Here is a 24,356-nt window from a genome sequence, read left to right as displayed (position 1 = left end):
CAAATCTCTTTCGCTTAGTATAGTGTAAACTTCGTTTCTGATTCATATATATCCTTAAGTTCTGTCTTGTACTATTTTTCTTATATTTTCAACTAACAACTATTAAAACATATTTGAAAAACAATTATTAAAATACAGGATTCCACTAAAAAATGTAAATTCATGTATATTTATGAGGAAATTTAGAAGAACCATAGTTTTGTCTGATTCTTAGAGCAAGACGATCAATATGGGTCTATTCATCAACACTAGTTCTCGTAGTAACTCTATAGCCAACATTCAGTTTTCTGACATGAGTGAAATTTAGAAATTGTACAAAGTCATTCTTTGTAATATTTTCAGAATGCATCTGATAAGTATTTGACATATTTTTCCAAACTGAAAAAATTAATACTAGAAATAAATTCACAAATAAAAAGCAAAAAAAAAAAATTATGCGAAGAATATATGCATGATGGACAACAAGAATGTTTATAGTATTAACGCCAAAGTTGTCTTGGAAATTTAGCCATATCAATTGGTATCAGTACTGAGAACAATAATCTGGTTAATTGTCAAATGATGAGACTCGGCTCCTCTCTTATGTTTCCCATCAGCTCTGATTTTGCAATACAAATATTCATGAATTATTGTAAGAAAAAAACAAGATAGGTAAAATAAATTTGGATCAGAAACACAAACTCCTAGCTGAGACTTGTCAAATGGCAGAAAGTACTCAACGTTGTAGTCTCCACGATAAAGTCATTTGAACTCCTACACCACAGTAGCATAGCACATAAGTAAGTCGATAACAAAACTATAAAAACTAATCCACATACCATGCTACTAGTATGATCTTATATAAACAGTTAACATTGTGAATTATTATAAAATGTTCATACACGTGATGCATGTCTCATTTCTCTACTCCGACTAACTAGTATGATATTGGTAAATAGGTCATGTTCCTATTTAATGCAGAATAGTTGGTTGCTTACACACATAAGTAATTTATTTACACAAAATGAAATTCACTATAGGTGCTGGCAAACCAAGATGAGGAGAGAAAGAAATAGAAAGGAAACGGATTCCATGAGAGTAACCAGAAAGCAAAAAGATATGAAAAGGATGTGAAAGAACTCGACATGGATCAAACTCAAGCAGCAGTCTTTGAAGTGTCGATGCTTGAATAATTTACAATATTATCGTATTCGGCCCAAAGGCCAAAGTAATATACTAGTATATAGATACTATCATAAGCTATTCATCACATACAATCTTTTCTTTTAGTAATAAACTACACATCTTGTAAAATATCATTACAAACTGAACGTGCGAATAATGTCAATCTCTGAAAATATCTTCATGTGAAAAAAACAGTGTAGATTTAGGCATTTACTGGAGAAGAACAAAAAGGTGGACCACTCAACGGGTTGCGACGAAATACAAAGTCTTACACAAACGTTGATAATTTGCATTTGCGAAGGTTGTGGTCACAAGAAAGTGTTATATTTCACTCATACCATGTGATGTGACTACCACACACTCCTCCAATGTTATTTACATTGTAGTTTCTTTTGGGGTTAAATTATTGCAAGTTACAACATGCATGGGACCCAATCTTGGCGATAATGTCAATTTTTTTTTCTATCTTCAACAATCAAGATTGTCTGATGAAAGATAATAAACCATAAAATGAGGCAAAAGTTTGAATAGGTAATTTAAAGCGAAATGGCGCATCCTTAACGTTAGCAAAGTGTATGTCAAAAATAGATGTCCATATTAACATCTGCAAACAGATGTATGAAACCATAGATGGGCAGCTAATTTATAATTTTATATTAACCATGAATGGTCTTTTATTTTTTACACACGGAAATAAAAGACCAAAGAAGAAAGACTTTTTCACTCAGAAGTTCCATTTTCCCTGGAGAAATAGAATTGGATTTAAAAGAAAATTGTGTAAATTACTAAAGAAAATAAAACCTGTTTGCATGTTGACTTGACCAGTGCGACGCGACACTAAGACCAATCCATCCTTTGAAACCAGCATTACGCGGTTACGTAGATTCCCGTCACAGCCCAGTTATCGTCCTTTAAAATGTGAAAGCTCAACGAGTCACTTTAACACTCGCAGTCCTCTCTTACTCATAATAGTCTTTTTCATTTTCTCCAATCAACAACCAAAGTTTGTACCCTTTTTTTTTGCAATCCTTCGAGATCTTTAACACGAGTGACCTTCAAAGACTGTCTCTTAGTTTGTTGACAAAAAAAAAAAAAAGTAACTCAATTCTCTTACCTTTATCTCTGCTCTGCTTTGGTTTGGTTTGTTTACTTGATGTTCTGTTTCATTGTCAAATTGTCTTACAAATATATGTTTATCAAACTTGGCAGAATCTTGAAACTTGCTGTGTTAGATGGGAATTGACATCACTACCCGGATAGAGAAGTTGCCTCATTCCTTCAAGGTCTGTTCTAATCATCTCCTTATAATTGAACTTTTTTGCCTTAAGGTTTAGTTATTGTAATGACATGTTTGGTGTTGCTTGCACTGTTTCCAGATGCACTCTTCCATGTGCTTAGAGTTAAAGAACTTAGTTGATAGTATCATGAGCATCTTTCCTGATATAGAAGATGCTCGACCCGGATCCTCCTCAGGGATACAGACTCTATGTTTGCTCAACAAAGCTTTGGAGAAAGCTAAGCTGCTTCTTCAGTACTGCAGCGAATCCAGCAAACTCTACATGGTTTGTCACATTTTCTTAAATTAATTTTATTTGCAAATGTGCATTTTTTTTCTTTCTGTGGCCTAATGTGTTGCTTCATTCTTCAGGCAGTAACAGGAGATGGTATACTCTCAAGAGGTTGTAGAGCCAAGAAGTTATTAGAGCAAAGCTTATCTGACATCAGAAGCATGGTACCAACTGTTTTGGCTATTAAGGTTTGTGTACCAAACTATTTTTGATTCTTCTATAAAAAAAAATGAAGAATAAGTGATGAGAGTTTTGATTTGCAGATAACTCAAATAGTCCAAGATCTGAGATCAACTGTGTTGTCTCTTGAACCATCTGAAGAAGAAGCTGGGAAAGCTGTTAGAGAACTGATGCAGCTGGGCACATCTTCTCCTGATGAGATTAGAGATTTCCATTATGCAGCGGTGAAGCTCCATCTTTCAACTCCTGAGGCAATTGTGATTGAGAGAAGATCCTTAAAGTCGCTTTTAGTGAAACTAGGGGACAAGAGACAGGTTCTGAAGTATCTTCTCTGTCTTTTAAAGAAGCATGAGGAGATCATTTTGAGAGATAACTCTTTCACGCAGCTTCAGTCTGTTGATGATCTTGTGTGTGCTAGTGCTGTAGAAGCCGGGTGTACTGACTTCAACTCAAGCTTCTCGACTGAATCAGGAACTGAAGTCACAGACTCTACTCACAGGGAGGTGGAGATAGGCTCTCTCTCTTCCCTCTTGAAGATGGCAGAGTCTGGAGCAGACCATCTCCAGGAAGACGCTATGAACACACTCAAGAGCCTCTCCTCGAGCAACGAGATTTGTCTGGAAATGGTTTCTCTCGGTTTCGTCAAGAAACTCACATCTTTCTTGCAACAAAGCGTGTTCAGCAAGCAATCGATCATCATTCTAAGGAACCTCTGCAACACGGAGAAAGGAAGGGTTTGTATAACGGAAACACCTGGTTGTTTAGCTTCAATAGCTGAACTGCTGGACTCAGATGTTACCGAGGAGCAAGAGAATACAATCTCCATCCTCTTACTTCTTTGTGTGGAGAAGATAGAGTATTGCAGCCTTGTTGTGAGAGAGGGCGTTGATATTTACTCATCTCTTTTCTTGATATCCAACAATGGAACGGAGGAAGCCAAGGTTGGTGCATCAGAGTTGCTTAGAGCTCTTGAAGAAGTAGATTCCAACAGTCCTCCAGAAGGTGCAACTACTTCACAGGCTGTTATTACTCCAGTTAAGCATCAAGAACCGATGCTAACAACTCCATCTCTGAAGAAGTCTGGTCTTTTTGGACTCAGATTCCCATTCTCAAGTAGAAGAAACGTTTGTTAGGGTGTTTTAATTTAAGCCTTTTTTTGTCTAGTTTTCTATATACTAATGTAAGTGTAGTTGTAAGTTAAATGGGAGAAGGACTGTGAGGACAAATTTGATTTCCTCTGTCTTTATAATAAAATAAATGGTTTCCTCTGTCTTTTTGATTCATATTTTAAGATAACAAAGAGAATGACCAGACAAATAAAAATTTGCAGAATTTTCAATGACCCTTATCCCTAACTTCTTTACTTGAGGCTGAAGAAACTGGAAACTGAATCGGTTCTCAAGTTGTTGTAAAGACACTGTGAGTGAACATCCCAGATTGAAGATGTCTCCATTTTCTGCAGGAAAGAAAAAGATAAATAGGTTGCTTGACGGACAAGAAACCAGAAATGAAAGATTTGTTGCGAGGGAAAAGATTATTACAAGAGCGTTGAGAGATGTGGTTTGGTTTGAGTTTAAGACTGAGTAATCTAGAGATCCTTGCCGGTGTAATGGAAAAGACCTTGGATCCGCCATCATGGATGACAATTCATTGATATGAAACTCAAGCTGTGGATTCAAGAAGGAGAGTTTCATGGACAAGAACTCGACTTGTTGCTGCAGAGATTGGACGTAGTTGATGATCTCATCAAGCATACCGGCTTTACCAGTTACTTTGTTGCATCCAGGAACAATGTCTTGAAGACATTTCATCTTCTTGCTTATCTTTTCTCTCCTTGCCTATCAAAAACAATCAGGTAAAAAACCCTATAAGCAATCTCTCTTAAATTAATCTGTGTAATAGCAACACTTTTAGTTAGTTACCCTTTCTGCTAAGCTATGTCTGTCAGTGGCTTCACCTCTTCTAGCTCTCACATGGATGTAATCTTGTTTCAGAACGTCTGAGGATGTCTCTGTGTTGCTCATGTTTGAGTTTCCTTTCATGCTTGACTCTGTTTCATCCTCTGCTTTGATCTTCTTCTTCTTCTCTCTTGTTTCTCTCTTACCCTAAAACCAAAATTTGATTTAAGATAAAAAATGAACAATCAAAATCAATGTTTAAACAAAACCTAAACCGCATAAATTTCTTGAGATACAAACACTACAAAAAAAGTCTTCATTGATAGCACATGACTATAGCACGTTTTACTGAACTGCTATCATAGATGAGTCTAAAATTTGCTTATTATATAATAGGGTTAATTAAACGCTATGGTAGAGTTTCACTAAGCGGGAACCTAAAATTAGCTTTACCGCGGCACACTTAGTGAAAAAAAGACTAATCTGATTATTTTCCCTCTCTCCACTCGCGAAATACCTTTCTCTTTTTCTCAGTTTCCCCTCTTTCTCTACTAACCCTAAAAAAATTAGACCACAATCTCCATCACTAAAACCCTAATCCGCTAATCCAGAACCGTAATTGAGCTCCCCACATCCATTATTGTCGATTGCGAAGGTATCGAAGATTGAGATTGCGACATCTCTGTTGATTTGTTATCTCAAATGGAAGAGATGTTTTCTGCTTGCTTCGATTTCGTCTTTTCTTTCTTTCCTGTTTGATTTGCGTTCCTGCTCTACGTTCTTTGCTTAGATTTCCTTTATTATATTCTTGACAACATTTAACTTGATTCATGATTTTATCGATTTCGATTTACATTATTTGTTACTTTGAATGGTTCTCTATGTTACTAAAGGTTTGAATGTAGGTTTTAGAACATAGATGATGGATAAAGACTGGGTTCATCTGAGCAGGTAATGAATTTTATCATATATGTTATGTTTCAGTATGTGTTTAGTCACTGAGCTTGTGAATTTTTGTTCATGTCACCGAAGAGTCGATCCTGCTTATGAGAGAGGAGCTACTAAGTTTGTACGGGAAGTGGCTGCAGCTTCGGGAGGAATTGATATGATTGTCTGTCCTTGCATTGACTGTCGTAACATAGATCGTCATTGCGGAAGTGTGGTAGTTGCTCATCTTGTTACTAGAGGAATGGAGGAGGCTTATAAGAAGCGCACTGATTGGTATCTGCATGGAGAGTTGAGCTCAGTGGTTGCAGATGAAAGAAGGGCAAGTCAATGGAATGATGAGATCATTGGTTTATACAGAGCCGCTGAGTGTTCTGATGAAGCTTTAGCTGGTACGGGGGATGTCTTTGAGATAGCAGAGGGAGAGGACAAGAAAGAAGATGAATTTTTGGCGAAGCTAGCTGAAGCTGAAACACCTTTGTATCCTACATGTGCGAACCACAGCAAGTTATCTGCAATAGTGTCATTATTTAGATTGAAGACTCAGAATGGATGGTCTGACAAGAGCTTCAATGAACTGCTAGAGACGTTGCCGGAAATGTTACCAGAGGAGAATGTGCTGCACACTTCACTGTACGAGGTTAAGAAATTTTTGAAATCATTTGATATGGGTTACGAGAAGATCCATGCTTGTGTGAATGACTGCTGCCTATTCAGAAAGAAGTTGAAGAAGCTTGAGTACTGTCCAAAATGCAAGGCATCGAGATGGAAGAGTAATATCCATACTGGTGAGAAGAAGAAAGGAGTCCCACAGAAAGTATTACGCTACTTTCCAATAATCCCACGGTTGAAGAGAATGTTCCGGTCTGAAGAAATGGCTAAGGATCTAAGGTGGCACTTCAGCTACAAAAGCACTGATGGGAAACTTCGACACCCTGTTGATTCAGTCACATGGGATCAGATGAATGCGAAATACCCTGCCTTTGCCGCTGAAGAAAGGAACATGAGGCTTGGACTTTCAACAGACGGATTTAATCCATTCAACATGAAGAATTCTATGTACAGCTGCTGGCCGGTATTGTTAGTCAACTACAACTTGCCACCTGATTTATGTATGAAGAAGGAGAACATAATGCTTTCACTGTTGATTCCTGGTCCACAACAGCCCGGTAACAGTATAGATGTCTACTTAGAGCCTCTCATTGAAGATCTAAACCATTTGTGGAGCAGTGGAGAGTTAGTGTACGACGCGTTTACTCGATCAACTTTCACACTGAAGGCAATGTTGCTTTGGACGATCAGTGACTTCCCAGCTTATGGGAATCTTGCAGGCTGCAAAGTGAAGGGAAAAATGGGGTGTCCTTTATGTGGGAAAAACACAGACAGTATGTGGCTCAAGTACAGCAGAAAACATGTGTATATGTGCCACAGAAAAGGTCTGCCACCAGCTCATACTTTTCGGGGAAAGAAGAAGTGGTTTGATGGAAAAGCTGAGCAAAGGAGAAGGGGGAGAATTTTAACCGGCCTTGAAATTTCACAAAATCTCAGAAATTTCAAGAATGACTTTGGCAATGTTAAACATTCTGGGAGTAAGAGAAAAAAGATGGTCTGTACGGATTTAGATGAAGAGGAAGAGGAAGAGGAAGATGAGGAGGAAGAGGAAGAAGTGGAAATAGATGAGGATGAGTTATCTAGATGGAAGAAAAGATCTATCTTTTTCAAGCTACCTTATTGGGCGGTAAGATATCTCTTTCATGCTACCTTATGTAGTTTTACATTTTGAATATGTTATGTCTAAATTTGGCTTTATGTACTGTTTCTGATATGATTAGGAACTCCCGGTGAGGCACAACTTAGATGTTATGCATGTAGAGAGAAATGTGGCTGCTAGTCTAGTTTCGACATTGTTGCACTGTGGGAAATCCAAGGACGGTCTTCCGGCTCGTAAAGATCTTGAGGATCTTGGTATAAGGCAGGATTTGCACCCTCGCATACATGGAAAACGAACATATCTTCCTCCAGCCCCGTGGTCTTTGTCTAAGACAGAGAAGAAGATATTTTGCAGGAGGCTTTTTGACTTCAAAGGGCCAGATGGATATTGTTCCAACATATCTAGAGGTGTTTCGTTAGATGACTGTAAAGTCACAGGGCTGAAATCACATGACTATCATGTGTTAATGCAGCAACTTCTTCCCATTGCATTGAAAGGGCTGTTACCTAAAGGACCGAGACTTGCCATTTCAAGGTTATGCGCATTCTTCAATCTGTTGTGCCAGAGAGTTATTGATAGAGAGCAGCTTCTGGTTATGGAAGCGGAGATTGTAGAGACGCTTTGCTTGTTTGAAAGATATTTTCCTCCAAGTTTCTTCGATATCATGGTCCATCTGACTGTGCATCTAGGAAGGGAGGCCCGGCTTGGTGGACCTGTCCATTTTAGATGGATGTACCCATTTGAAAGGTAATGTCTTCATGACTGCTGTAGATATTTTCCTCTAATTTTCTTTTATAGCCATTTTAATCTGCTAATCGACATAGACACATTTTCAGGTACATGAAAGTCCTCAAAGACTTTGTTAGAAATCCTGCTAGACCAGAAGGGTGCATTGCTGAGTCTTATCTTGCCGAGGAATGTATGAAGTTTTGCAGTGATTTTCTCAGGAAGTCAACAAATGTACAAGATAAAGTAGAGAGAAACATGGACTATGAGAACAGCTCTATCTTAGAGGGTCGTCCAATATCAGCTGGCACATCAGTTACACTCACTGAAATGGAGAAGAAAATAGCACACCTTGCTATCATCCAAAACCTTGCTCTCGTCGAACCTTTTGTAGAGTAAGAATCCTATTCTTTATATTTATATTGTCTTTACTCGTTTTGATATTTATGAGTGCAGGCAAGGTTTGAAATTGATGAAGACTACCATAGGGATGCAGTGCTTAAGCAGATGGGAGCGTTGTGGAGATCATCGAAGTCACGTCTTGTCACCCAAATCAATGAATCCGATAATAACCAACAAAGGATGAAGCTCAGACCAAAAAATGTTCCTCCGGTTGAGTGGCGCAAATTTGTGAAGTTGAAAACAAGCCAAGAATTCAAGGTATGTATTTTGAGTTGAGTAAAATATGTTTTCAAAGTACATAACATATTAACAATCAGAAGTTATGATAGGCTGTGAGTGATAGCTACAAGGAGAGAAGACGCAAACAGATACCTCACACTTGTAGTCGGAAGGGAATGGTTAGACTAGCAGAAGACATGGTACGTATTCTTTCTTCTCGTTGTTTCATTTTCAATTGGTATATTGACATACAATGTTTCCATAGAAAAACAGTTCTGATGACCCATCTCAAGTGACAAGACTTAAAATATGGGTTAAGTCTCGTACCCGAAAAGATGGAACTCCTATAAACACAAATGCGGCTGAAAAGATTGTAAGTGAAAAACATAAATTATGGTTTGCTATATCAAATGCTTTTCATATTAAAAGAATCGTTTGTTGTCTGATGTACAGCAAAAGGCAGCTGAGCTTGGTAGTGGTGCCAATCCATCGTCTGCTAAAAATCAAGATGAGGATACACTCGTCAAGCTGTTAGGACCTGATAATCCTGGTCGTATGAGAGTAATGGGCAGAAATATGAGTAAGACCAAGTTAGCTTGCTTCCAAGTTAAGCACAAGACTATTTCTGAAATGCAAGAGAAGCAATATGAACTCCAGGAAACGGTTAATCAGTTAAAGGCTGAACTAGCAGCAGTGAAAAACCAGGTCATATAATATTTCTGTTTATACATTGAGATAGTAGGTGATAACAAAATAATAAGAATTTTTTTGGTTTAACTTACAGAGAGAAGAATATGAAGTTGGTGAAAACTCGGCTGCAAGGAGTGTGAACAAAAAAACAGAAAAGAAGTGTCTTATAATAGATTGGGCTGATGAAGATGGCAACGTTGGTGAGGGCCGTATTCTCTCTTCAGACCCAAACGATATAGTCAATGACTGTCGTTTAGGACCTACAGATGTTAAAGTATTGGTTGACTCTGCTACTGAACCAGAAGCTTTCCTCTGGAGACCTGCAAAGAACATGTGCACGATTCAGGAAGCTGTTGGCCATATTATTGCATGGCCTAAGAGTAAATGTGTTGAACTAGGCCAGGGCCTCCAACCAGAAGATATTGCCCCACTGGTAAAGTATTTTGGTCCATTCTCTTACTAGTTAATGTACTGAGTAGGCTCTTACTGATATTGTACTGAGTAGGCTTAAACTGATATTGTATTGTCATTGTCTGATAGGGCTCAAGATCAAATTCTCTCAACAAATGCAAACTATTGGATTTATCCGATGATAATGTAGTTGTTGGTGAAGGACGCTGGCAGACGCAAGAACCAAAAGCTTTGGTGAATGGACTTCCTCTCGGACCAAAGGCAGTAAAAGTTTTTCTGGATGTTGTACATGAACCTGAAACATTTTTATGGAGGCCTACGTTGGAAGTGGCATACCTTGAGGACAGCGTAATGACTTTTATATCATGGCCCGCTCACAAAGTTGTATTCGAAAACCCGGTAGAAGCAAGAAGAAAAGTGTCTCCGACTCCAAATACTGCAGGTCTTAAAGTTCCTTCTCCTGGGTCTACTGGAAGCAGCCTTAAAAAAAATGGAAAATCAAGAGCAACAACATCAACTACTCCTACTGTGAAGTCTTCCTCAATGCCGGTAACATTTTATTCCTTAGGTTTTCCTCTATTATTATTTGTCTTACTGTCTGAGTACTACAATGTTTTGTATTGTAAACATGACAGCTAAATGATGGATCCCAACCTATAAACGTGAATCAGAAGTGTAAATTGATGGACATCAGTGAGAGGAAACAAGTTGTTGCCGAAGGACGTGTGCATTCAACAGACCCAAATCAGATGGTTCACTTTGTACGATTAGGTCCGAACGCAGCTAGAGTGTGGGTAGATGTAGTGTTGGTAGATGATGCAGACGTTTGGAGGAAGTCTGATGAAATGGAGAGCTTGAAGGATGCACATGGTTCTTCTATCGCATGGCCACTTGATAAATTGGTCATATTTTAAGAGGAACAGGTAAGTAATGTGCTTTTTCTTTACAATCTTTCTGATGCAATTCCTAAACTGATTAATAGAGGTTTTGATTGTAGCAACTTGGGGGAATGAAGAAATCTGGTCCAGCCTTTAAAAAAGGCTACTGAACTTATAATTATCTTATGTGTAAGACTGTGTTTTCTGTTTTCAATCGGCTGTGTAAACTTTATGACTTATGTTTATGTGTAAGACTTTACGTCATTTTCTATGAATGCTCTATGAATGCTTTCGTTGTTGTTTATGAGATTTGTTTTCTGAAATCAATTCTGGGCACCAACAAATCATAGCATAACCAACAAACCAGTAATAACAAAATACAATTGTTATAGTTGAAAATCATAGCATTTAAATCAAACTACGAATTAGACAAACAAATCTACAATAGCGAAAACAAAAAAAGTTATAGTAAAATATCATAGCGTTTAAAAGTACCTACGAATTGGACAATGATAACATATTTCAAAGCTGTAGCAAAATTAAATATAGGAATACTGAACAGCTATTGTAGAAGGACATATCATAACTCGAATTATGAATCGTAAACAATTTGTGACAAAATAAAAACGTGTTATTGTTACGTTAAAAACGGCATTCATTTATTGCTATCGTATTGGAATATTAGTAGCGTCAAATAAAACCGCTATCGTAGAGAGGGGACCTATGATGGCTGCCGATGACATAGCAGATGAGAAAACGCTATGAAACCCCTATAATAGCGTTAATCATGAGCTAAGAATGTACATATTTCTTGTAGTGAAACGTCAGGTTTTCTCTTGTTCTGCAAGGCAACGACTCTGTTTTCTTCATTGCTTTTCACTGGTTCCATCTGGAAGCTACTTGTCCTGGAGATGCAGCCATCAATAGTATCATAACCCGGTCTGAAATTCTGCAACTCATCAAGATTGTTTCCCAAGTAACTCTCAACCCTTCTGAGCTCTTCTCTACCATCTGAGCCAAGTATCTGAAGAAACTCAGGTGAAACCATTTGTTGGTGTTGTTGCAGCCATTTAAGTCCAGTCAAGTCCATGGAGAGAAGGTTAAGAAACTTAGAGCTCTTATCTTTTCTTATGGGGTTTAAAGCTAAAGAGAGAGAGAGAAAGAGAGAGTTGAGTTGTATGTCTGGGGAGAAATGTAATCCATTTGATATGATTATTCTTAAGTTTTAATAGAAAGCAACATTGACCCACACACATGAGATTCTAAATCTAGTGAGAGAGTGACAAAAGTGGAGGAGGTTGGGGACATAGAAGGTGAGATGAGAAGTTGTGGGGTCTAATTGACATAACCTACCATGTGGTCATGTCCTTATGAACATGAGGTTAGGGGTGTCTTAAGTTAGTCTTTTGTGTCTTTCTCTGATTTTTTTTTTTATAAATAATTTTATTTGAAGAAAGAGTGTTTCTTAAGGTCGAGAATGTGGGGAATGTGAATAATGAATCTTTACTTGCAAATGAATAGAAAACAATGGTTTGAATCATGAGCGGTGGTTCATGGCTTGTTGTGAATCAAAACATGATTCTTGTGACGTATTATTACTACCATTTATCAATCTATAAGTTACACTAGTTTTTATTCTGTTTCATATATCAGGGATATCATTAACCATAAATGTATATCTTAGAGAGAGAGAATCTCTTGGAATATTTTGAAAACATTACTTTATTTAATAGAAATTTGGAAGTGATAGGGGCAACAAAGAGAGAGAGATCCAAAGAAGAAAATGGGTGTGAAGATAAGTGATAGGATGTTAGGCGACATATCAAAGTGTTTGGTCCCTATACAATTATGTTTTCTTCTATATTTTTGTAATTACATATCTCTTACATTATCTATATACTCGGCGATATCATTCAAGAGAATCAATACTGTTTTGCAATTTTTTTTCATTCGTAGATGATTGGAGATTCTTAATCTTGAAGGCAATAAGAGATTGTAGTTTCTCTTGAATGTCGTCAGGCTACAGTTTATGTATGAGAATGAGATGGCAAAATGTAAAGTTATAATAACATTGAAATAGACGTATGGTTCTTAATTGATGAAGAACATTTTTTCAATTGTACTAAAAATAGTGGAGATTGTAAATCCGAATGGTTGGATATGCGTATCTCTCTGTAGAGTTAGTTCAAGGTTAGTTACTACACCATGTATTCTTGTCTCAGTCGACAATTGGTCACATGTCACTCATATCCATCCATGATTCTTTTGGAATCATCATCAAGAAGAAGCTGGTAATGAGATTAACATGAAAAGAGTGATCACAAGAAATATACTACAGGTACTACAAACACCAAAACCAGAGCTACTCTGTTTTGCTACAACAAAGGGAGATCACTAACTGTCATGAAATGTATCTGCGAAAAGGTCTTCCATCTAAAGCTAACGACTGCACACATATCTCATGTTTTGTCAACACAATCTTTGAACAAGAACGTTCAAATCTAGAATTGTGTTAAAATGTTTCTAACTTTCCAGGAAGCTTGGAACAGAAGAAAGGTAGAGCCTTGTGTTGTTTAGTTTGACCTTGCTATATGACTTGCTTCTAGAGTCGTTTAAGAGTAAATATTCTATGTTTCCAATTAGTTATCTTCTTAGGTTTATTTTCTCTGAATGCCACAAGGCCCACAACATTAGTGATTTCTTAACAAAACGTTATTCATTTATTTGATTCACTTAGAAGTTAGAACAATAAAAACATTATCTCTAACATCATTAGATGATTTCTTAACAAAATGTTATTTATTTCTTTGATTCACTTTGAACAATAAAAACATGTTCTCTAACATCATTAGATGATTTCTTAACAAAATGTTATTCATTTATTTGATTCACAATGAACAATAAAACACATGTTCTCTAACATCATTAGATGATTTCTTAACAAGGTATTATTCATTTATTTGATTCACTATGATCTATGAATAATAATAAAAACATGTTAAACATTAGGCATTCTAATTTTAATGTAGTATAAACGGAGTCTCGTGGAAGTTCCTGGATGATGATGAGGTCAAGGATTGAGTTCAAATAACATTGAAAAGTCAAATAAGCTCAACGAATCCTTCCTACATATTATTTTATATTATCTTATCGAATTAAAAAACCATAAATTCTTTTGGACTTTACGAACTGGTAGCCAAACTCTGACCATTTCAACTTTCAAACAAAATAACATAAACAATAAAATCTCATTACATCTCTATATATATTACCACACTGATGAAACTCTTCCCACTGCAACACCAACAACTAAATCATCTCTTCTTTACATCATCTTATCGACTGACTTTTCTATTTTCAAGAAATAAAAAGAGATGCAAATGCTAAGAAGCTTTAGCACGAGGACAAGAAGCCGTCGTGGAGGGTACGAGCGAGTAAGTGATGATTCAACTTTCAGTTTACTCGGAGCAAAGCTAAGAAGATCCTCGAGTGTTCCTTACTATGCTCCATCTATAAAGCTTGGTGCTGGTGGTGTTCCGACCATTCTTGAGGAGCTTCCTCGTCAGAAATCCAAGAAAGTCAAACCAACAAGCAAGTTTAGCCACCCGATCTTTAGCTTTTTATATGGAAAGAAGAAGAAGTCTACAACTAGGAAGCCTGAGTTTTCTAGGTATCTTGAGTATTTGAAGGAAGGTGGTATGTGGGATGCGAGAACTAACACGCCTGTTATTTATTTCAAGTAGATGGTGAATTTTATGTAAAATGAAAATCAATATTTTTCTAAAAAAATTTGTTTAATACAAATGAGTTTATATCTTTTAATTTTGTGATGATATTTGTATATTGTAGTTATCGAATAATTAAATTTTTTTATAAGAACACAAGTGTTGGACACAAAATTGTATATTTCAAAAAAAATTGTAAATTTTAGAAAGTTTCAAAGGAAAAGGTCAAGCAGTTTTGGTTTGACTATTGAGACATTTGGTTACGTGAAGCTCAAGGAGGGGTTCTCTTCTTCCATTTACAAAAAATGGAAAATTCCAAAAATGTAAACCACAATAAATGTTTAAAACACTGAAACATGTTTACAGGTTTCATTGAGATTGATTGCAATGGGTTTGATATGATTTTATATTCAATATTTGCTACATATATGTTGGTTTCAGAGCTTCCTTCTTAGGACAACAACAAATGTGATGGGTCTTATGTCTTCCTTAGCCAACTCCTCGTCAACCATTCTACCATATCTATCAAACAGCTTGTCAAGAATGTCTTCCCCGAAGTGTAGTGAAAGCATTGACTCTTGAACCGCTCTTACCGTCTTCGCAGCCGCCTTACCGTAACTGATACCATCCTCGTTGCCTTTCTCCTTGTCCACTTCCAACATCTCTAACTTCACTAATTCAAAAGACCCTTCTTTGTTCACTTCATCTTCTATCTCAGCAGCACTCGGAGCGTAAAAGTGCATCTCGTAAGAATCGAGCTTCTCTTCCTCAGTTTCTCCCTACAATTAAATGGATACAATATAACATGGTTTATACATCTTTGTGAAACCAACACTACAAAGAATTATATATAATAGGGAAAATAAATTAAATAGCCCGAAATAATATGACAAAATTAACACTAAAAAGAAAATGATCAAAATAGCCCTAAATAAAAGATAAAAACAAAATTCTAAAAAAGACATAAAATTATTAAATTACTCCAAAGAACTTTTTTTCTAACATGCCCTTTAAATACTAAACTCTAAACCATAACTACTAATTTCAAATCCAAATATAAAATAAAAATGTCATTTAATTGTTTAGTTAATGCTATTTTGTTCATTTCTTCTTTGTGGGTTAATTTTTTGAAAAAGATAAGTGTTTATTTAACTATTCTAGAATATTTCTATATAATATATATACCTGTGCAACAAGATATGCTAAGGATCTTGCGAGAAGTTCCCAGAAGAAAGAGTTTCCTCTATCAACATGATCTGGACCTTCTCTTCCAAGTACTATGAGCACCATTCGACCTCCAGTAACCACCTCTTTTGATCTAAACTGGAGAAAGATGGAGAAATCTTCCTTGAATTGACTGTAGTAAGCGTTGGAAACAGCTTCAGGGCTCGAGGAGCAGATGTTAACACATCCTTTGTTTATGGACTTGCCTTGATCATCATACAAAGTTGGAGGAACCTGCAAAGAAACAACTCAGTGTATTTGTATATACATAAACCTGAAGGAGTCCATCTCTCAATATGTTCACCTTGGAGAGCCAGTGTAAGCTGTAAGAGGCATAAATAAAGTGGACGGTCTTTTCAGGGAAGAGCCTTCCATAGAATGATCCAGGGTAGGCTGCAATGAAAACTGAAGGGGATTCATCATCGTTGGTATCTCTCTTGAGCTCTATGTGAAAGTCAGGCAAGGTCTTGAATATGGAGTTGAAGTCATTCCCTGGGAGATCGTTAAGGAAGAAGTTGAGTTCTGGTAAGAGCTGGCTTGGGATCTCGCGGCGGTGAGCATATATGACGGCTTTGATGATGTCTCTAATGGTGGAGAGAGTGTTTGGTCCTGAAGAACATCCCAGGTCAGCTATTACTAAACTCTTGGGTTTTGTCTCTTTGTAGAGCTGTTGGAGTGTCTCTAGTGTGATGTGTTTGGCCTCATCAGATGCTTTCTTCTACAAATATCAAAAACAACAAAAAGAGCTAATTAGAAGTCAAGATTATGAAGTGAAGAAATTGAAAATATCAAGAACCTGTAAGGAAGAGTTTCTTGCATAACTAGTTTTCCCAACTCCTCCTGTCATGTGAAACTCTCTTCCTAGATCCCTCTTATCCATCACAACGAGAAAATAAAATTTTAAAACCTCGCTAACTTCTTGAGTTAGGGTTTGTAATTCTTTTTTTGGTGATAATTTGCTTTTCTTAAATGAGTAATTGGCCTGTCATCTTCCATTACCCAAACTTTTTTTCCTTTTCTATAAACTCTTCATTTTTTCACATTAAATAACGAATTTTCCATAAATTCTTTATTTTCTTACTTTAAATTACAAAATGGGATTCTTTCATCATTGTCCATGATTCAACAAAAAGATATTTAAAAATGGGTCTAATAAATGGTGAGTTTAGTTTAGAAGGCGAAATGGTAAGGTATAGTCCAAAGTGACCAAAAATAGGAAAAAGATAATATTAAAAAATCGAAAATCGAAAATTTTCCAACTACATCATGATGGCTTCATGTTATGTTTGTACTTTCTTTACTCTGTTATTGCTGTCAGTGCTAGACTCTATTTCTATTAGTGGTGGACTCTATTACCATTTAGTATTGTTTAATCTAGAGTCTCAATGTATTCTTAAAAGATATCTTGACTCTCGCTAGAGAATCTATTGGGTATTCATCATATCATCACATGGCCTCTTACATGGTGAAGAATTATATGACATACGGTTGAACCTGGGTTGAACAGAAGAGGGACAAATATAGTGTAATGTAATGTTACAAAACATTATAGAAAAGGGTAGGTGAAACTTTGATGATGTACATGAATATCTTGACTCACTAGAGAATATATTGGGTATTCATATATCATCACATGGTCTCACATGCTGAAGAATTATATAAAATATATGGTTGAACAGAAGAGGGACAAACATAGTGTAATGTATTGTTACAAAACATTATAGAAAAGTGAGACAGAAAATGAAAATAAATTGACTTTTAAAGGTAGAAGGCTCAACAAAAATGGGAGATGATGATAGAGGTGTGTGTGACCACCATTTCACTCTATCCCTTCCTGACCTTTAGGCTTTAGTACACTCTCTCTTCCTTACCTTTAGGCTTTTATTAGTTCTTTTTTCCTCTCTTATCGTTTCCTATGCTTGTTGAGTGTAGTCCTTATCTGGTACGATACGGGGAGGGGCACGCACGCGTGTCAGTAGAGGGATTGACGGCAAAGCTGTTTGTCGGTAAATTGGGCCAATAAATAGCCCATTATATGTTAATGGACACTTATGGGCCCATTAACACTGACATTGACAGATCCGCCCTCTCGTCTTCTTCCTCTTCATTAAAATTTTTAAAATTTGTTCTTTTTTTCTCTCCTCCTTCCCTTAGAATAATCTGTTAATTGATTTTTCTATCATCAAAATCACCGAGAAAAATTCGAAAGCCAATCTTCTGCATCTCCACTCTTGTGGGCAAACAATATCTCCTGCTCCAAATCCACTGGGATCAGGTAACATCCCTTGTCATGGTCTCGGATCTATTGTAATTGATCGGATCACAGATCTTTCCTTATAGAGTGAAATTGGATTCATTTTTTGTTATTTCCTGATCTCAATTTGTATAGTTCGAACTCTCTCGCTGCACTTTGCTCGATCCACCGAGCAAAAAATGGATACGAATCTCGTGGAGATGTTCAGGGCAGGTTTGAATTGGGTGACAATGGCTCTGGATGCTCCTTCAGCTAGAGTTGTCTTGTTCGGTGTCCGAATCCAATGTAATTGATTGTAATATATATAGTTTTGAGGCCTATGGAGATTATTATTGTTATTAAAGCTTCAATCTTTATTTCCTTTCAGGGCACATCTTTGTTGAAGTTTTGTTGGGTTTTGTAATTGTCATCCTCCTCTCTCAAAAGAGTTACAAACCTCCCAAGAGACCGTTAACTGAGCAGGTTCTCTCTTTCTCCATCTCATTATAAGATAAGGATTGTGCTTAGTGGAAGTGTATTGAGTTTTTGATTTAATGCTCAGGAAATAGATGAGCTGTGTGATGAATGGGTTCCTGAGCCTCTTATACCGCCAATTACTGAAGACATGATGCATGAGCCACCAGTTCTTGAAAGGTGTGTGTGTGTGTGTGTGGTGGAATACTACTTCTCTGTACTTCGTTTCATTGCCTTTAAACTGTTTGGGGTTTGTGCATACAGTGCTGCTGGACCGCATACAACGGTTAATGGAAAAGACGTGGTGAATTTTGCGTCTGCTAATTATCTTGGACTCATTGGACACGAGAAGTTGCTGGTAACTTCAACAAGCTAACTACTTTGTATTCAATACTGTTTCTTTTGTGTGTACTTAAAGATAAGTCTATGCTTAGGAATCATGCACTTCTGCGTTGGAGAAATATGGCGTTGGTTCTTGTGGTCCTCGTGGATTCTATGGTACTATTGGTAAGAACTCCAACAGGAATCTTCTTCTTTCCTCTCTATTTATCGAATGAATCTCTTACTGTTTGGTACTTTTTGTTGTTGCGTAGATGTTCATCTTGATTGCGAAACCAGAATATCAAAGTTTTTGAGTACTCCTGATACAATCCTTTATTCATATGGGCTTTCCACGATGTTCAGCACCATTCCTTGTTTCTGTAAAAAAGGCGATATCATTGTTGCGTAAGTAGACATTTTCTTATTACAAGTGGAAACTCTTTGATGTGAATGTTAGACTCATTCTTGTATTCTCTTAGCGACGAGGGTGTTCACTGGGGGATACAAAATGGACTTCAGCTTTCAAGAAGCACAATCGTGTACTTCAAGCACAATGACATGGACTCTCTCCGTAGCACCCTCGAGAAGATCATGACAAAGAACAAGCGCTCTAAGAACTTGAGGCGTTACATTGTAGCTGAAGCTGTATATCAGGTATCTTAAGCGGCTCTTTCTCTTCTCCTGCTTTCATTCACCTTGACGCTTTTCCCATTTGCTTATCTGCAGAACTCTGGTCAAATCGCACCTCTCGATGAGATAGTAAAACTGAAAGAGAAGTATAAATTTCGTGTTATATTGGACGAAAGCAACTCTTTCGGCGTGCTTGGCCGTTCCGGGAGAGGTCTTGCAGAGCATCACGGTGTCCCTGTGCGTATGAACGACACACATTCTAGTAAGACTTATCATTTGCCAAATAAGATCCTGATGCTTGATGATTTTTTTCTCTGTGAAACAGATTGAGAAGATAGATGTTGTGACTGCTGCAATGGGCCACGCACTAGCCACAGAGGGTGGATTCTGCACCGGGAACGCCCGCATCATCGATTACCAGAGACTCAGCAGTTCAGGATATGTGTTCTCTGCCTCTTTGCCACCGTACCTTGCGAGCGCTGCTATCACCGCCATCGATGTCATTGATCAGAACCCTGAGTTGTTAGTTAAGATGAAGCATAACATTGCTCTGTTGTGGAAAGGATTGAAGGATATCAAGGGGATGTCGCTAGCAAGCGACCCTGAGTCACCTATTGTCTTCTTAAAGCTAGAGAAATCGAGTGGTTCGACTAAAGAGGACTTGCTTCTACTCGAGAAAATGGCTGATCGTGTAAGTAAACATCTTTTTTCTCTTTTGTGAAAACCGAATCTAGATAGAGAAGACTCATTGTTGGGATGTGTGCAGGCGCTGAAGGAAGACTCGTTGTTGGTTGTGAGCTCTAAGAAGTCGTTTCTTGATAAGTGCCGGTTGCCTGTGGGTATCAAACTCTTGGTCTCAGCGGGACATTCAGAGTCTGATCTTGTTAAAGTATCTGAGTCTCTGAAGAGACTCGCTTCAGAGCTTCTACTCTAAGTCCTGAAACACCAAAACTCATCCAGAGAGAAAAAGAAGAGATGTTTTTTCTCCAAGAGCACCAGAGGAACTCTTTCAACACTTGCATTTGAGATTATAGACAAGACAAATTCGCAGACTCAAAAGCTTGTAGATGTTTATAGGCTGAAGAAGAAGAGTTCTTGAAGAACAATGGCTTCTTGTTCTTTACATTTTTATGAAAATTTTCCAAATGCTTTCATTTGATCATTTGAGTTTTTTAAGATTTGATAATGGCCGTCTCAATCAATGGTATTGCATGCAGTTGAACTGTCTGGTTTAGTTTTTACTAGATTCAAAAAAGTTGAAAGTGCTCACCTCGAGATTGCTTTTACCTGCAGAATCATGTATTATGAATAGAAAAAGACAAAACAAAACCTTCGTTTATTTGCTTCTCTAACATGAGTGTGTCTAGGGGTGGATACTTTATCCGATATCCGAAGTGGCATCCGAACCCGATCCGAAAAACCCGAACCGAAATCCGAACCGAAGTAGCAAAATACCCAAACGGGTATTGAATTAGGAGAGATTGGATACCCGAATCCGAACGGATAATATCCAAACCCGAATGGATATCCGAAGATAACCGAACATATGTATAATTAATCTTATATTTCTAGTTTATATCTCTCATTTTATATAAAATATTTATATTGATATTACACATACTTTAAATTCATATGATATACATACAATTACGGAAAATATGATTTGCTACTCACTTAAAATGTTTGTCAAGTTTTTATTTCAAAAATTAACAAAAAGTTAGGGTTTGATTGGTAATGGCTGTAGCTTTAAAATTTTTGCTGTAGAAAAAAATCTGTAGATTTTTTGCTGTGGCTTTAGATTTTATTGCTGTAAAATTTTATGGAAAGCAGTAAACAATTGCTTTGGATATTTGGCTCTGCAGAGCAGTTGTACAGCTGTAAGTTATTTCAAAAGCTGTCATTTCAAAAAAAAAATTAAAGCTTGATTGCTCTGAATTTGGTGCTGTATAAATAATAGGGCTGTGGACAGCACCTACAGCAACTACCAATCACCCCCTTATATCCAAAATTAAAAAGTTAACTAAATTAATTTTTTTTTAGTTTTTAAATGTTGTGTCCAAATTTATTAACCATTCAATCTATTAAAAATAAATAATTAGTTAAGTGAAAATTATATTTTTAAATACAAGAAATTTGAGAAATGAAAATTTTAATTTTTTATTCAAAATTTAAATATCCGAACCCGATCCGAAATAACCGAATCCGAATTAAAAATATCCGAACCCGACCCAAAGAATAGAAATACCCGAACGGGTTCTACACCTCTATACCAAAATACCTAAAAATCCGAAATATCCGATCCGAACCCGAACGGGTACCCGAACGCCCACCCCTAAGTGTGTTCATAAGTCAAACGAAGATTGACACTTGAAGAACTTTTTGTTTTTGTCAAAAGAGTGGTTAGAATCTCTTCCTGCTCTCTTTTCTTTCTCACTACGCAAAAGTCTTTGGGCTTGCTCTTAACATATCCTAGTGTATAGTATCAACCAAGTCATTTGCAAAAGTAAATATTTTTAATTTCCAGTTCTTCTTTTAGATTTAGTTAAATCTAGGCACTATATTGCTGTTTTTCTTTCTTTCCTTTTAAGATGAAGTTATTCTGTTCATACTTGGTCTTTTTCTTCGCTTTTAATTTTACTTATACAAGAGATAAAGAAATAAAGAAATAGTTATTAACACTCTTCAAATCATTGTTATGAGTCGTTAACACATGGATAAAGATCAACTTTCATATATTAAAACTTCAAAGCTTTGCTTTGCTTTTCTCCTTCCAACTAAGTCAAATCAATTGTATATATAACTAAACCAAAAAAAAGAGAGGCTAATTAGTCAAACTAAGCATGTAATGTTGGGTACCAAACCTTAACTTTTGTCTCTTTTAATCTTCTTGTAAATCTTGAGATTTAGCTAATAACAACTCCACTTCTTACTTCTTCTTCAAAGCCTTTTACTATAAATACCTCATTCATCTCCCCTTGCTTCATCACAAACTCTTCTCCTTTCTTCATCTTCTTGTTATAAAAGTAATGGCAAGACTCACTAGCTTTCTCCTTGTTATTTCTCTTCTTTGCTTTCTCCCTCTTTGTCTCTGTCACAAGAGCTACGGAGGCAAACTCTCCCCAGGCTTTTATGCACATTCATGCCCACAAGCTGGGGAGATAGTGAGATCAGTTGTAGCTAAAGCTGTTGCTAGAGAGACTCGTATGGCTGCTTCCTTGATCAGACTTCATTTCCACGACTGTTTTGTTCAGGTTTGGTTACGTGTATCATTTTTTTTTTTGTTTATTAGGTTTAGTTACTTATTGAGCAAGGTAACTGTGAAATGTAGGGTTGTGATGGCTCTTTGCTTCTAGACAGCAGTGGGAGGATAACGAGTGAGAAAAACTCAAACCCTAACCGAAAATCTGCTCGTGGATTTGATGTAGTCGACCAGATCAAAGCTCAACTTGAGAAAGAATGTCCTGGAACTGTCTCTTGCGCTGATGCTCTCACCCTAGCCGCTAGAGACTCCTCTGTTCTTGTAAGCCTCGCCTCCTCCACAACCTCTCTTGTCTAAAAAAAAATGAAAAAAATAGCTGATTCGGTTTGGTTCTTGGTTTTAGACTGGTGGACCAAGCTGGATGGTTCCATTGGGAAGAAGAGATTCAAGAAGTGCAAGCTTGAGTGGTTCCAACAACAACATCCCTGCACCAAACAATACTTTCCAGACAATTCTCACAAAGTTCAAACGTCAAGGACTTGATGTCACTGACCTTGTTGCTCTCTCCGGTAAGATTCCTTCACTTTGTGAGAATTGCTTCACATGCACGTAACATAATATTAAAAAAAACTATAACCTATAAACTTTTTTGATAAGTTTATAACCTATAAACTTGCTTAACTGCTTCTCATCAGGGAGTCACACCATTGGATTCTCGAGATGCACGAGTTTCAGACAGAGGCTATACAACCAGTCTGGAAACGGTCGTCCAGACATGACACTGGAACAATCTTTCGCTGCTAACTTGCGCCAAAAGTGTCCAAGATCCGGAGGAGACCAGATTCTCTCGGTGCTGGACAAGGTCAGCCCGGCGAAGTTCGACAACAGCTACTTCAAGAACTTGGTGGAGAACATGGGGTTGTTGAACTCGGACCAGGTTCTGTTCAGCAGCAACGATAAATCTAGAGAGCTTGTAAAGAAGTACGCAGAGGATCAAGGAGAGTTTTTCGAGCAGTTTGCGGAGTCCATGATCAAGATGGGAAACATCTCTCCCTTGACGGGTTCGAGTGGAGAAATCAGGAAGAACTGCAGGAAGATAAACTCTTGAATGCTTGATATGAGGAAATTAAAATAAATAAATAAACATTTTGTGGGGGAAAGAAATGTATGAATGACATTTTGCTTTAATTTGTTTGTGATATGTTGTATTTTTAATATTTTATTCTATTTGCAATTTGAAGTTTTATGTTGTGTTATCTCTGCTTTGTGTTAAAATAAGAATGAAATGTATTATTTGAACATTGATTAATTGTTCTATTACATCGTTCATTCTACAAATGGTAATTATACTGGTTTATTATGATTTACTTGCATCACTTATTAATCTACATCTAACAGTTTTATTTTCATCGTATTAAAATGTTGTACAGATTTTATTACTATTAATCTTTATAGTTAATAATGAATCACAATTTTTAAAATCTCAACTCCAATTTTTAAGCAGATTTACACGACTTTAATATTGCTCTACTAGTCCCAAACTCTCTTAGAAGATAGGCGTCGACAAAAAAAAAACATTAATAAATATTTAGTTATGCAAATGAACCAACCGATTTAGACCATTAATATTTTAGAGTAATTACTGTTATTTTATGATGTTAATTTTTTTCTCCGTATTGTTCCAATTTTATCCGATGTCTCCTGTTATTATATGGAAACATTGAATATGAATGTAAAACTGCTGTTTTGGGCCTAAAT

At 36.8% G+C, this 24,356-nt stretch overlaps 6 protein-coding genes across 7 annotated transcripts; 4 read left to right on the top strand and 2 right to left on the bottom strand.

Moving 5' to 3' along the window:
- Nucleotides 1-665: 665 nt before the first annotated feature.
- On the top strand, nucleotides 666-4,184 carry LOC103862476 (U-box domain-containing protein 5). Of its 2 annotated transcripts, XM_033287811.1 has the most exons (5): nucleotides 666-2,260; nucleotides 2,374-2,447; nucleotides 2,541-2,726; nucleotides 2,813-2,920; nucleotides 2,996-4,184. In XM_033287811.1, the coding sequence occupies exons 2-5, from the start codon at nucleotides 2,397-2,399 to the stop codon at nucleotides 4,043-4,045; spliced, it is 1,395 nt and encodes a 464-aa protein (XP_033143702.1). In that variant the 5' UTR covers nucleotides 666-2,260; nucleotides 2,374-2,396; the 3' UTR covers nucleotides 4,046-4,184. The 2 variants fall into 2 exon arrangements, with proteins under 2 accessions (XP_033143702.1, XP_033143703.1); XM_033287812.1 differs by having other exon boundaries at nucleotides 666-2,447; nucleotides 2,813-2,896.
- Nucleotides 4,155-12,094, bottom strand: LOC103862477 (transcription factor BEE 2). Its single transcript, XM_009140184.3, has 4 exons — nucleotides 11,616-12,094; nucleotides 4,835-5,017; nucleotides 4,454-4,750; nucleotides 4,155-4,368 (listed from the first exon to the last, which is right to left on the bottom strand). Exons 1-4 carry the CDS (start codon nucleotides 11,880-11,882, stop codon nucleotides 4,273-4,275), a joined length of 843 nt encoding a protein of 280 aa, XP_009138432.1. The 5' UTR covers nucleotides 11,883-12,094; the 3' UTR covers nucleotides 4,155-4,272.
- Nucleotides 12,095-13,929: 1,835 nt separating this feature from the next.
- Nucleotides 13,930-14,671, top strand: LOC103862474. The gene has a single exon (XM_009140181.3). The coding sequence runs from the start codon at nucleotides 14,167-14,169 to the stop codon at nucleotides 14,533-14,535; it is 369 nt and encodes a 122-aa protein (XP_009138429.1). The 5' UTR covers nucleotides 13,930-14,166; the 3' UTR covers nucleotides 14,536-14,671.
- LOC103862473 (salicylate carboxymethyltransferase-like) lies at nucleotides 14,578-17,606 on the bottom strand. The gene is made up of 4 exons (XM_009140180.3): nucleotides 16,538-17,606; nucleotides 16,046-16,459; nucleotides 15,703-15,975; nucleotides 14,578-15,296 (listed from the first exon to the last, which is right to left on the bottom strand). The coding sequence occupies exons 1-4, from the start codon at nucleotides 16,619-16,621 to the stop codon at nucleotides 14,955-14,957; spliced, it is 1,113 nt and encodes a 370-aa protein (XP_009138428.1). The 5' UTR covers nucleotides 16,622-17,606; the 3' UTR covers nucleotides 14,578-14,954.
- A 218-nt stretch (nucleotides 17,607-17,824) lies between these two features.
- LCB1 (long chain base biosynthesis protein 1) lies at nucleotides 17,825-20,626 on the top strand. The gene is made up of 11 exons (XM_009140179.3): nucleotides 17,825-18,016; nucleotides 18,131-18,280; nucleotides 18,363-18,457; nucleotides 18,537-18,628; nucleotides 18,713-18,806; nucleotides 18,883-18,955; nucleotides 19,042-19,174; nucleotides 19,249-19,423; nucleotides 19,496-19,636; nucleotides 19,725-20,090; nucleotides 20,166-20,626. The coding sequence occupies exons 2-11, from the start codon at nucleotides 18,175-18,177 to the stop codon at nucleotides 20,331-20,333; spliced, it is 1,443 nt and encodes a 480-aa protein (XP_009138427.1). The 5' UTR covers nucleotides 17,825-18,016; nucleotides 18,131-18,174; the 3' UTR covers nucleotides 20,334-20,626.
- Nucleotides 20,627-21,578: 952 nt separating this feature from the next.
- On the top strand, nucleotides 21,579-23,903 carry LOC103862471 (peroxidase 49). Its single transcript, XM_009140178.2, has 4 exons — nucleotides 21,579-22,650; nucleotides 22,728-22,919; nucleotides 23,002-23,167; nucleotides 23,294-23,903. Exons 1-4 carry the CDS (start codon nucleotides 22,426-22,428, stop codon nucleotides 23,704-23,706), a joined length of 996 nt encoding a protein of 331 aa, XP_009138426.1. The 5' UTR covers nucleotides 21,579-22,425; the 3' UTR covers nucleotides 23,707-23,903.
- Nucleotides 23,904-24,356: the final 453 nt, after the last annotated feature.

Source organism: Brassica rapa, chromosome A03 (assembly GCF_000309985.2).
Source record: "Brassica rapa cultivar Chiifu-401-42 chromosome A03, CAAS_Brap_v3.01, whole genome shotgun sequence".
NCBI lineage: Eukaryota > Viridiplantae > Streptophyta > Magnoliopsida > Brassicales > Brassicaceae > Brassica > Brassica rapa.
Note: the sequence above shows the minus strand (reverse complement) of the source record. Positions and strands in the feature narration are given on the sequence as shown.

Coding starts and splice junctions, on each gene's coding strand:
- LOC103862477 (XM_009140184.3), bottom strand. CDS start 11,882: ATGGACTTGACTGGACTTAAATGGCTGCAACAACACCAACAAATGGTT. Junction 5,018..11,615: donor AGAACAAGAGAAAACCTGAC/GTTTCACTACAA, acceptor TTTTGGTTTTAG/GGTAAGAGAGAAACAAGAGA. Junction 4,369..4,453: donor CCACATCTCTCAACGCTCTT/GTAATAATCTTT, acceptor TCTTTCCTGCAG/AAAATGGAGACATCTTCAAT.
- LCB1 (XM_009140179.3), top strand. CDS start 18,175: ATGGATACGAATCTCGTGGAGATGTTCAGGGCAGGTTTGAATTGGGTG. Junction 18,629..18,712: donor GAGCCACCAGTTCTTGAAAG/GTGTGTGTGTGT, acceptor TTGTGCATACAG/TGCTGCTGGACCGCATACAA. Junction 18,807..18,882: donor TTGGACACGAGAAGTTGCTG/GTAACTTCAACA, acceptor GTCTATGCTTAG/GAATCATGCACTTCTGCGTT.
- LOC103862471 (XM_009140178.2), top strand. CDS start 22,426: ATGGCAAGACTCACTAGCTTTCTCCTTGTTATTTCTCTTCTTTGCTTT. Junction 22,651..22,727: donor TCCACGACTGTTTTGTTCAG/GTTTGGTTACGT, acceptor TGTGAAATGTAG/GGTTGTGATGGCTCTTTGCT. Junction 23,168..23,293: donor TGACCTTGTTGCTCTCTCCG/GTAAGATTCCTT, acceptor GCTTCTCATCAG/GGAGTCACACCATTGGATTC.
- LOC103862473 (XM_009140180.3), bottom strand. CDS start 16,621: ATGGATAAGAGGGATCTAGGAAGAGAGTTTCACATGACAGGAGGAGTT. Junction 15,976..16,045: donor GCTTACACTGGCTCTCCAAG/GTGAACATATTG, acceptor GTTTCTTTGCAG/GTTCCTCCAACTTTGTATGA. Junction 15,297..15,702: donor TAGCATATCTTGTTGCACAG/GTATATATATTA, acceptor ATTTAATTGTAG/GGAGAAACTGAGGAAGAGAA.
- LOC103862474 (XM_009140181.3), top strand. CDS start 14,167: ATGCAAATGCTAAGAAGCTTTAGCACGAGGACAAGAAGCCGTCGTGGA.
- LOC103862476 (XM_033287811.1), top strand. CDS start 2,397: ATGGGAATTGACATCACTACCCGGATAGAGAAGTTGCCTCATTCCTTC. Junction 2,448..2,540: donor AGTTGCCTCATTCCTTCAAG/GTCTGTTCTAAT, acceptor CACTGTTTCCAG/ATGCACTCTTCCATGTGCTT. Junction 2,921..2,995: donor CAACTGTTTTGGCTATTAAG/GTTTGTGTACCA, acceptor TTTGATTTGCAG/ATAACTCAAATAGTCCAAGA.